This window comes from Myotis brandtii, unplaced genomic scaffold (genome assembly GCF_000412655.1).
Source record: "Myotis brandtii unplaced genomic scaffold, ASM41265v1 scaffold82, whole genome shotgun sequence".
Classification (NCBI taxonomy): Eukaryota; Metazoa; Chordata; class Mammalia; order Chiroptera; family Vespertilionidae; genus Myotis; species Myotis brandtii.
Window position 1 is genome coordinate 3,634,697 of NW_005371324.1, and position 11,891 is coordinate 3,646,587.

Sequence of the window (11,891 nt, forward strand, 5' to 3'; positions counted from 1 at the left end):
ACCGGGCCTCTAGTCTACACTAATAAAAGACAAACATGCAAATTGACCAAAACTTTGCTACACCTTAAGCCAAGCCCACCAGCCAATCAGAGTGGCTATATGCAAATTACCCCAACCAAGATGGCGGTTAATTTGCATACACCGGCTGGGAGGGAAGACTGAAGACAACATGGAAGCGAAGTGCTACAGAAAGGAGCAAAGTAGAGGCAGCGGAAACAGGAACAGAGCCAAGGCTGTGGAGATGGGAGGCGGGAGGGGAAACCCAGCCAGAGCAGCTGGGAGTGGGAAAAGCCCGCCTCAGCGGGTTTCACTCCCTTCTCTGCTTTGATCCAGCCACAGGAAGCCCTATTCTTGCAGGAATCTTTCTGCAATGGGCCTCTAGTTGTAAATAATGGTGCTTTAAACATGGGGGTACATAGATTCTTCCTGATTGGTTTTTTGGGGGTTTTAGGATATATTCCCAGAAATAAGATCACTAGGTCAAACAGAATTTCCTTTTTGAATTTTTTGAGGAAAATCCATACTATTTTCCATAGTGGCTATACCAATTTGCATTCCCACCAGCAGTGAACTTGTGTTCCCTTTTCTCCACGTCCTTACCAGCACTTGCTGTTTGTTGATTTTTTCTGTGATAGCCATTCTGACAGGTGTGAGGTAATATCTCACTGTCGTTTTTTTATTACTGATTAAGGTATTATAAATGTGTGGTTATCCCTCCATTGTCCCCCACCTGCCTAATCCTGCCCTCACCCCCTCCCTCTGTTGTGTGCATCCATTGGTTATGCTTACATGCATGCATATAAGTCTCTTGGTTGATCTTCCCCTCTTACCCCCACGCTTCTCTACCTTCCCTCTGAGGTTTGAAGATCTGATCAATGTTTCTGTCTCTGGATATGTTTTTCTTCATCGATTTATGTTATTCATTATAATCCACAAATGAGTGAGATCATGTGATATTTATCTATTTCTGACTGACTTATTTCACTTAGCATAATGATCTCCAGCTCCATCCATGCTGTTGCAAATGGTATGAGTTTCTTCCTTTTTACAGCAGCATAGTATTCCATTGTGTAGATGTAGAAAAGATTTTTAATCTACTCATCTACCAATGGGCACTTAGGCTTATTCCAAATCTTAGCTATTGGAAATTGTGCTGCTATGATCTTAGGGGTGCATATATCTTTTCTGATTGGTGTTTCTAGTTTCTTGGGATATATTCCTAGAAGTGGGATCACTGGGTCAAATGGGAGTTCCATTTTTAGTTTTTTGAGGAAACTCCACACTGTTCTCCAAAGTGGCTGTACCAGTTTGCATTCCCACCAGCAGTGTACAAGGGTTCCTTTTTCTCCACATCCTCGCTAGCACGTGTCCTTTGCTAATTTGTTGAAGATAGCCTTCTGACAGGTGTGAGATGATATTGCATTGTCATTTTGATTTGCATCTCTCAGATGATTAGTGACTTTGAGCATGCTTTCACATGTCTCTTGGCCTTCCTTATGTCTTCTTTCGAAAAGTATCTATATAGGTTTGTTGCCCATTTTTTGATTGGGCTGTTTATCTTCCTTTTGGTAATTTGTATGAGTTCCCTGTAAAGGTTGGAGATTAAACCCTTATGGTTAATAACATTGGCAAATATGTTCTCCCATGCAGTGGGCTTTCTTGTTGTTTTATTGATTTTTTTGTGTTTTCTTTTTGTTTTGTTTATTTTTTTGCTGTACAAAAGCTTTTTATTTTGATGTAGCCCCATTTGATTATTTTCTCTTTAGTTTCTAATGTCCTAAGAGCTGTATCTGTGAAGAAATTGCTCAGCATATGTCTGAGATTTTGTTGCTTTGGATTCCTCTAATATTTTTATAATTTCCTGTCTTACACTTAAGTCTTTTATCCATTTTGAGTTTATTTTTGTGTATGGTGTAAGTTGGTGGTCTAGTTTTATTTTTTTGCATGTACCTGTCCAATTTTCCCAACACCATTTATTGAAGAGACTGTCTTGACTCCATTGTATGTTCTTGCCTATTTGTCAAATATTAATTTAACATAGTGCTTGGGTGGATTTCTGGGTTCTCTATTCTATTCAATTGATCTATATGTCTGTTCTTGTGCCAGTACCAAGCAGTTTTGAGAACAGTGGCTTTGTAATACAGCTTGATATCTGGCATTGAGATCCCACCTACTTTGTTCTTCTTTCTCAGGATTGCTGCAGCTATTTGGGGTCTTTTTTTATTCCAGATGAATTTTTAGAGAGTTCGTTCTAGGTCTGTGAAATATGCCGTTGGTATTTTAATGGGCAGTGCATTGAATTTATAAATTTCTTTGGGTAGTATGGACATTTTAATGATGTTGATTCTACCAATCCATGAACACGGTATGTTCTTCCATCTATTTATGTCTTCCTCTATCTCATTTTTCAACGTCCTGTAATTTTCTGAGTAGAGGTCTTTTACCTCTTTAGTTAAGTTTATTCCTAGGTAGCTTAATTTTTTTGGTGCGATGGTAAATGGGATTGTTTTTTTGGTCTCTCTTTCTGTAAGTTCACTATTGGTGTATAGAAATGCAATAGATTTCTTGGCGTTAATTTTATACCCTGCCACATTGCCAAATTCATTTATTAAGTCTAATAGTTTTTTGATGGATTGTTTAGGGTTTTTTATGTATAATATCATGTCATCTGTGAATAAGGACAGTTTTACTTCTTCTTTTCCAATTTGTATGCCTTTTATTTCTTCTTCTTGTCTAATCGCAATAGCTAATACTTCCAGTACTATGTCGAACAGGAGTGGTGAGAGTGGGCATCCCTGTCTTGTTCCTGTTCTTAAGGGAAATAGTTTTAGATTTTGCCCATTGAGTATGATGTTGGCTGTAGGTTTGTCATATAAAGCTTTTATTATGTTGAGGTACGATCCTTCTATTCTAACTTTGCTGAGTGTTTTTATCAGAAAATGGTGTTGGACTTTGTCAAATGCCTTTTCTGCATCAATTGATATGATTATGTGATTTTTGTCTCTCAATTTGTTTATGTGATGTATCACATTTATTGATTTGCAGATATTGTGCCATCCTTGCATCCCTGGAAGAAATCCCACTTGGTCATGTTGTATGATATTTCTAATGTAATGCTGGATCTGGTTTGCTAGAATTTTGTTGAGGATTTTAGCATCTATGTTCATCAGGGATATTGGCCTGTAATTCTCTTTCTTTGTGGTGTCTTTATCTGGTTTTGGGATTAGGGTAATGCTGGCTTCATAGAAAGAGCTTGGAAGTGTGCCTTCTTCTTGAATTTTTTGGAATAGTCTGAGAAGGATTGGTTTTAGTTCTTCTTTGAATGCTTGGTAAAACTCCCCTGTGAAGCCAAGGTCCAAGGCTTTTGTTTGCTGGAAGCATTTTGATTACTGTTTAAATTTCATCGGTGCTTATCGCCTATTCAGGTTTTTTGATTCTTCCTGATTTAGTTTTGGAAGCTTGTATTTTTCTAGGAATGTGTCCATTTCATTGAGGTTGTCCAGATTTTTAGAGAAGAGGTGTTGGTAGTAATTTTTTTTATAATCCTTTGTATATCAGTGGGGTCAGTTGTTACTTCACCTCTTTCATTTCTGATTTTGTTTATTTGGGTCCTCTCTCTTTGCTTCTTGGTGAGCCTGCCCAGGGGTTCATTAATCTTGTTTATCCTTTCAAAGAATCAGCTCTTGGTTTCATTGATCTTTTGTATTGTTATTTTGATCTCTATGTCATTTATTTCTGCTCTGTTCTTTAGTTTTTCCTTCTTCCTAGATACTGTGGGCTTTTCTTGTTGCTCTCTCTCTGATTCTTTAAGTTGCAGAGTTAGATAATTTATTACCTTTTATTTATTTTTTTTGAGGTAGGTTAGTAGAACTATGAACTTCCCTCTCAGGACTGCTTTCATTCTGTCCCATAGATTTTGGATTGTTGTGTTTTCATTGTCATTTGTTTCCAGGATGCCTTTTATTTCTTCTTTGATCTCTTTGGTAACCCAATCATTGTTTAATAGCATGCTATTTAGCCTCCAAGTGTTTGATTTTTTTTCATTGTTTTTATTGTAGTTGATTTCTAGTTTTATGCCACTGTGATCTGAGAAGATGCTTGATATGATTTCTATCCTCTTGAATTTGAAGAGACTTTGCCTGTGTCCTAATATGTGGTCTATCTTTGAAAATGTCCCATATGCACTGGAGAAGAATGTTTATTCTGTGGCTTTGGGGTGAAATATTCTGAAGATGTCAATTAAGTCCATCTGATCTGGTGAGTCACTTAGGATTGCTGTTTTCTTGCTGATTTTCTGTTTAGAGGATTTATCCAGTGGTTTCATTGGGGTATTAAAGTCCCCTACTATGACTGTATTGCTACTGATCTCTCTGTTGATATCTTCCAGAAGTTGTTTTATGTATTTGGGTGCTCTTGTATTGGATGCATATATGTTTACCAGAGTTATATCTTCTTGTTGAATTTCTCCCTTTACTTTGAGGTCTATTTTGTCAGATATAAGGATCACAACCCCAGATTTTTTTCTCATTTCCATTTGCCTGAAAAATATTTTCCATCCCTTCACTATCAGTCTGTGTGAATCCTTTGTTCTGAGGTGGGTCTCTTGCAGACACCAAATATATGGGTCATTTTTTTTTATCCATTCAGCTGCCCTATTTGTTTTGATTGGGCCATTTAATCCATTTATGTTTAATGTTATTATTTTTTATTACTTGTTTGTCATACTTTTTATTCTTAATATTTGTGTTTTTTCTTGCCTTTCTGTTTCTTCTTTTTACAGCAGTCCCTTTAGCATTTCTTGCATTGTTGGCTTGGTGATAATAAGCTCTCTTAGCCCCTCCTGACTCCACCTTCAATTTTGAATGATAGCCTTGCTGGGTATAGTATTCTGGGATTCAGTTCCTTGGTTTGCATCACTTTGTATATTTTATTCCATTCTTTTCTGGCCTGGTGTGTTTCTGTTGAGAAATCAGTCGATATTCTAATGTGAGATCCCTTGTATCTAACTTCCTGTCTCTCTCTGGCAGCTTTTAAGATTCTTACTTTGTTGTTGATGTTAGCCAGTTTAATTATGATGTGTCTTGGTGTTGGTCTTTTTGGGTTCATCATATTTGGGACTCTATATGCTTCTTAGACTTGCGTAGTTTTTTTCTTGCCAATATTGGGGAAGTTTTCTGTCATTATTTCTTCAAACAGGTTTTCTATTCCTTGCTTCTCTTCCCCTCCTTCTGGTATCCCTATTATGCAGATGTTGTTTTGTTTTGTGTTGTCCCAAAGCTCCCTTAGGCTCTCCTCTTGCTTTTTAAGTCTTCTTTCCAGTTGCTGCTGTATTTGTGTGCTTTTTCCTACCTTGTCTTCTAATTTGCTAGTGCGGTCCTCAGCCTCTTGTATTCTTCCTTCCCCTACAGGCTTAAACAAGCCTTCCATTGTGTACTTTATTGTAGCTATGTCATTCTTCATTTCCCCTTGTTTCCTTCCTTTTCATGTTGGTGACATTCTCATTTAGCTCCTTATAATTCTCATTGTGTTGTGTGTATTTGTCATTGAGTTGTGTATATTTGTCATCCAGACCTTTGAGTATCCTTAGAACCATTACTCTGAAATCTTTCTCTGAAATGTTACTTGCCTCCATTTCATTTAATTCCCTTTCGGGTGATTTTTCTTTCTTTTGGGGGTTGCTCTTTTGTCTTCTCAAGTTTTGCTGCACGGTTTTGTTTCTGTGTCCTAGATCTGACTCCGTTGTTACCCAGGTTCTTTTGGGGATGGTGCTGCTGGTGTGATCTCTCAGGTCTCCTGGGCTTGGTAATCTAGCTTAACCCCCTACTTGAGCTATTTGGGTTTTCCTGATGTAGGCCTGCGAATTGAAAAGGTGCAACTGCGGAGTCCAGATGTCAGCAGCCGGGGAGGGGCATGTCCCAATTATTGCTGCCTTGCATCCTTGGTTGGAATCACATATGCCCAGCGGGGGCATACAGAGGTGCCCAGAAGCCATTTGTCAGGGTGGTGAGGCTCAGGAGGCCTGCACTCTGGAAAGGCGCAACTGTGGTGTCCACAGTTCTGTAGCTGTAGGGTGGGAAGACTAGTTTTTGCTGCTGCTTTCTTGGTTGGATACACATGCACAAAGTGGCGGCTCATAGGGACACCCACGGTGTGTTTGCCAGTGCGGCACACACACTCACACACTCTGAAGGGCCCTGGATGAAGCCAAGCTATCAAAGTTTCTGTGGGCAGGTATCCAGGATGAGGTTATTCAGAATATTTACCGCCTGGGCAGTGCATCATTGTTTGGATAAGAGCGCACCCAGTGGGGGCTCACAGCGGCACTCAAGAGCTGCCGGTGGAGCAGTGTGCTCAGGACTCATGAGGCCTGTGCACTGGAAAAGCACAACTGTAGTGTCCAGAGTTCTGCAGCTGTGGGGTAGGAAGACTCAGTTTTTGCTGCTGAGCCCATGGTTGGATACACATACTCCTAGTGGCAGCTCACAGGGATACTCGCGGTGCGTTTGTGGTGTGGAGCTTTGATGTAGTCTGAAAGGCCCTGGCATTGAAGTTGTGTGACAGTGTCTGTGGGCAGTTATTCAGGAAGAGTGGATTCAGAATTCCTACTGCAGTGCAGCATGTTCCTTGTTTGTATAATATCGCACCCAGCGGGGTCTCACCATGGCTCCCAAGAGCTGCCTGTGGAGTGGTGGGCACAGTAGGCCTGCACGCTGGAAATGCGCTTCTATGGTGGTGCGTTTGCGGTGCAGAGCTCTGATGCACCCTGAGGGACCCTGGAGCTGAAGTTGTGCGACGGTGTCTGTGGGCAGTTATTCAGGAAGAGTGATTTCAGAATTTCTACTCTGGGGCAGTGCGCCAACTGTCTGTACAATATCGCACCCAGTGGGTGCTCACAGAGGCTCCCAAGAGCTGCTTGTAGAGTGGTGGGGAGTGCTGGAAGCTTGCGTCTGTGGCAGTGCATTTGTGGCACAGAGTTCTGACACACCCTGAGGGGCCTTGGCATTATAGTTGTGCCACAGTGTCTGTGAGCAGTTATTCAGGAAGAGTGATTTCAGAATTTCTACTGGGGGGCAGTGCATCCCCGATTGCACAATATCACACCCAGTGGGGGCTTGCAGTGACTCCCAAGAGCTGCCTGTGGGGTGGTGGGCTCCAGAGGCCTTTGTGTTGGAAGCACATGTCTGTGTTGTCCGGAGGTCTGCCGCTGGGGATGGGGAAGCTGTACTTACTGCTGCTGGAACGGTGCACCTTAGAGGTAGAGGTCCTAGGGTCTGCAGGTCTGTGGGTCAGGCAGCAGGATTTTGGCTGGAGTGGCTGCTGGGTCACAGGCAGTGTCCAAGGGCTGTCTGGGTGGTGGTGTTGATGAGTTCCTAGATGAGGCCGCTCTCCCTTCAAGGTGGCGTGGGCTCTGTGCCCGCTGCCTAGGGAGTGTCCACGGCTATGGTAGGTGCTCCCTGTCCAGAAGAGTCTAGACTGTCAGACCCTGCTACTCCTGTCGTATTTAACTGTCCCTCATTCACTCACACACACACCACACACATCCACACACTCTCCTTTCACCCTCTCACTCATTCACATCCTATCCCTCACCTCTGCCCTGCCAGCCGCCATCTTTTGTCTTCATTGTCATTTTAATTTGCATTTCTCTGATGATTAGTGACTTTCAGCATTTTTTCATGTGTCTTTTGACCATTTGTATAAATTTTTTTCTTTACAACAAACTGTAGCCATTTCATAATGTACTAAAGTTTGCTTCACCTTTTGTGCAGCCATTTACTGAGTTTCTTAGAACTATAGGACTATAATTTAAAGCAAAATTTGATAAATGCTGGATATTGCTTCTTGAAATACTTTCGTTACTGACTTCTGTCTGCCCAGATTCTAGTCACCAATATTGATGGCCACTTGAATTTTCCAATGGTTATTGATGTTCTCTTTTCTTTCTCAAGTATTTCCTCTCTGTGATTAATTTCAAATAGTCTTATTGCTTTATCTTGAAGTTCACTACTCTTTTCTTCTGTAATGATTAATCCTCTATTAATAACAATTAGTTTATTTTTTCATCTTAGATGTTAAAATTTACATCTCTAAAAGCTTGATTTTTGTCTTTTTTACATAATCAGTAACTATATCAAGAATATTTGACCTTTCTTCTACCTTTTCAACTATATGAGATAGTTACAATAATTATTCTAATGTTTTCTCTAGGTTAGTTCTGGGGTAGTTTGAGTGGATTGATTATCCCTCTTTCTTATGGGTAAATTTTTTCTGCTTCTTATCACATTAGGTATGTTTTATTATATCTTCAACTTTATAAATCTTGCCTTCTTGGATGCTTGATTTATTTATATGCCTATAATATTCTTGAATTCTTTTCTGGGATACAGTTAAGTTACCTGGAATTTGTTTGATCCTTTTGGTTCCTGCTTTTAAAATATGTTAGATGGAGGCAAAATTCTTCTTCATACTCTACCCAGTGCCCCAGAAATTATGAAACTTGCCGTAGAGCTAGTGGAAAAGGCCCTACTCCTGGCCCAATGTAAGTTCCTGTATTCTTTTATTTACTTTTTATAGATGGTTCATTTCAAGGTCTAGGGTAGTTCTTCAAATGCATGCTCTGATTAGTGCTCTGCTGAATTGATGATGGGGACCCCCTAGAGGTATCCATAGTAGTGTCACTGTTAGATTTTCACCACTGAGGTACTACACCACCCAAACTCCTGCCTCCTTGGTCTCCACAGACTCTCAGCTGTCTCTCAACCATGTGGATCCATTAGGCTCCTCTTGGTTTCTTCAACACCCCTACCCCACCAGTCATGGCCTGGAAACTCTCTCAAAGCAACAATCTGAGACAATTGTATAATTCACAGCTTCCCCCAACCTGAACTCTCAGGAGGCATTATCCTTTGTTGTCATATGTCCAGTATCCTGAGGACCTTTATTTCCTACAAGAGGCCCAGTGCATGAAATTCGTGCATGGGGGTGGGAGGTGTACCTCAGCCTGGCCTGCACCCTCTCCAATCTGGGACCCGTCAGGGGATGTACAACTGCCAGTTTAGGTACATCCCTCTCATAATCTGGGACCGCTGTCTCCTAACTGCTCACCTGCCTGCCAGCCTGATGCCCCAAACTGTTTCCCTGCCTGCCTGATCACCCCTAACCGCCTCTGCCTGACAGGTGATCATTCCTAATCTCTCCCCTGCTTGCCTGATCACCCCCTAACTGCTTCACTGCCAGCCTGATCGCCCCATAACTGCTCCCCTGCTGGCCTCATCACCCAATACTGCTCCCCTGCTGGTCTGTTCACCCCTTAACTGCTCCCCTGCTGGCCAGATCACCCCTAACTTCCTTCCCCTACAAGCCTGATAGTCCCAAACTGCCCTCCCCTCCAGGCCTGCTAGCCCCTAACTGCCCTCCCCTACCAGCTTGATCACCCCTAACTGCTCTCCCCTGCCAGCCTGATTGCCCCTAACCACCTCTGCCTTGGCACCCACCACCGTGGCTTTGTCTAGAACAGTGGTTCTTAACCTTCTAGCCCTTTAAATACAGTTCCTCATGTTGTGACCCAACCATAAAATTATTTTCTTTGCTACTTCATAACTGTAATGTTGCTACTGTTATGAATCGTAATGTAAGTATCTGATATGCAGGATGGTCTTAGGCGACCCCTGTGAAAGGGTTATTCGACCGCCAAAGGGGTCGCGACCCACAGGTTGAGAAGCGCTGGTCTAGAAGGACATCCAGACGATATCCGATCTAATTAGCATATTATGCTTTTGTTAGTATAGATAATTTTTCTAATTCTTTTGGTTGGTTGTTGAGAGAGTTTGGGTGAGAAATGGAAACACATTTTAGGCATAACATGGAGTCCCTAGGATGGACCATTTAAGCAAGAGAAGAGCTCTCTTCTCTAAACTTATCTGTCTAAGTTGAATTAACATACAGTGTCTGAAAGCATGCCATTCTTATCAGAGGTTCACTGAACACAGAAATTAGCAGCTCCTATTCCATTTAAACTTCGTCTGACAACAGGATGCTATAAGTTTAGAAATCCTTCTCGGAATAGTTGTTTTATACAATGATTATGGTTTGGTTACTGCTAGGAAAATTGAGAGGATGGGATCAATTGTCAGGTGTCCTGATAACAAGCAGAATGCAGTATTCCTACTATGGCATCAAGGCTGAGTCACAGCCTTTACGTAATCATTTGTCTCCTCTTTTACTGTCAGGGGAAAGGAACCTGTTTTCAAATACCCCTTGTCCCTTAGCATTATACAGCAGAACCACAAGCTCACTCCGCATTGGATAATGTACACAGACGTGTAAAAAGCTAGGAATAGGGGCTTTCTTCATATTGGCTCAACACCTGTATCTTGCTTAGTGTTCTAAAGAAAATAAGGTAAAATGTTCTTACTGTTACCATCTGAAGATATTTGTATTGAAGTTACAACCAATGTTCATATTAATGTTACATTTAGTTCCTTTAGGAAAGTAAACACTTTAAACCTACACATGTTCAATATTTATCTTTACCATTCCAAAAGTCAAAAAATGTCACAATTCAGATATATTAAGCAATAAAATTTCATGGTGTAGTCAGTTATTCATTAACCAAATTTTTAAACGTGAATTTCTTTAAAAATATATATACGTGTAGTCGTATAGTTTATTAACTTTCTAAAACATTCCAAAGGAATGGGTATTTTAAGGAACTAGCTTAATCTCATTTTACTAAGTGGTAAACTAGGTCAGAATTGATCTATCACTCTCGAAAGACACACACATGGTTCAAACCAAAACTCATATCTTTTCTGTTCAGTGCTTTTATTGCACTTTGCTGCCTCAGGCAAACAGCCATTAAAACATATTTTGCAAAACTGTTGATTACAGCTATACCCAGGTCATGGGAAATAGTGACTAATACATCAGTTTATAAGATGTATCAATACATTATATTAATTGAATTGTAAAATAAATGGGTTCAGAAAATTTATTAGTGTTATCAAATTTATATCAATTTTCTTTTCCATGTGGAGTAAATTAGCATTTTCCTTTTTGTTTATTTAGGAAATGGAAGAAAATTCCACTCTATCATTGTCACAAAAGAATACTAATTTTTTAAAATCTCTTTGTTTCTCCCCTCCTCCCAACCCATGGTTAGTTTTCCAAAGGAATCTTCTTCTTTTAAATACTGCTCTTCTTTTCAATGAAACAAAAATATTCACCCTTCTTATGGAAATCATGTTTTTGTTTTTTGCAATAAACTCAATGTATTCTTAGTCTCTGTATCTATCTGAGTCTTGTAATTTGACAGAGATGAGATTATGGTTACGACCACAACTTTTAAAATGTGATCATAAACTAAGTACTAGTAGAAGGTTTTAGAGAAAAGAAATAAAAGCCTATAACTGTTTTTATTTACACTGTGATTTTAATATTAATTGTATTATATAACCATGGAGAAAATAATTTTTTTCATAAATCATCTAGAAAAAATATTATTTTGACTACATATTATATTGTTTCACTTATGAGAATTATCAGTGAGGAAAATCTAGTTAGGTAGCCTTCAAGAAAGCAGCCTTTTAAAAAACTGTTTTAAGCTAAATATTACAAATTAAAACAGCCAATAAGAATTTCTGTCTACTCATTTTTATTGCATGACTAAGATTATAGCTATTCCCATAGTGCATTGTGGCATAGAGGTGTTTTGGATATTTTAATTAAGAATTCCTTTCCTTATAGGTAGCTTGGGCCGATTCATACAAAGTTGGTTGTGCAATGACAGTTTGTCCTAAACTTGGGAAAGGTGACCCTGTAATGTTCGTATGTAACTATGGACCTGCGTAAGTTATTTTGCTTTTAAAAAATATTTTATATTTAAATAAATG

The 11,891-nt window shown here is 39.9% G+C and overlaps 1 protein-coding gene across 1 annotated transcript in view; it reads left to right on the top strand.

Moving 5' to 3' along the window:
* The window catches only part of LOC106724392 (GLIPR1-like protein 1), a 53,148-nt gene that overhangs the window by 7,325 nt on the left and 33,932 nt on the right, over window positions 1-11,891 (top strand). The window contains exon 3 of the mRNA XM_014531629.1: window positions 11,746-11,846. Coding sequence (XP_014387115.1) covers window positions 11,746-11,846 — 101 coding nt within the window. The remainder of the gene's footprint in view (window positions 1-11,745; window positions 11,847-11,891) is intronic.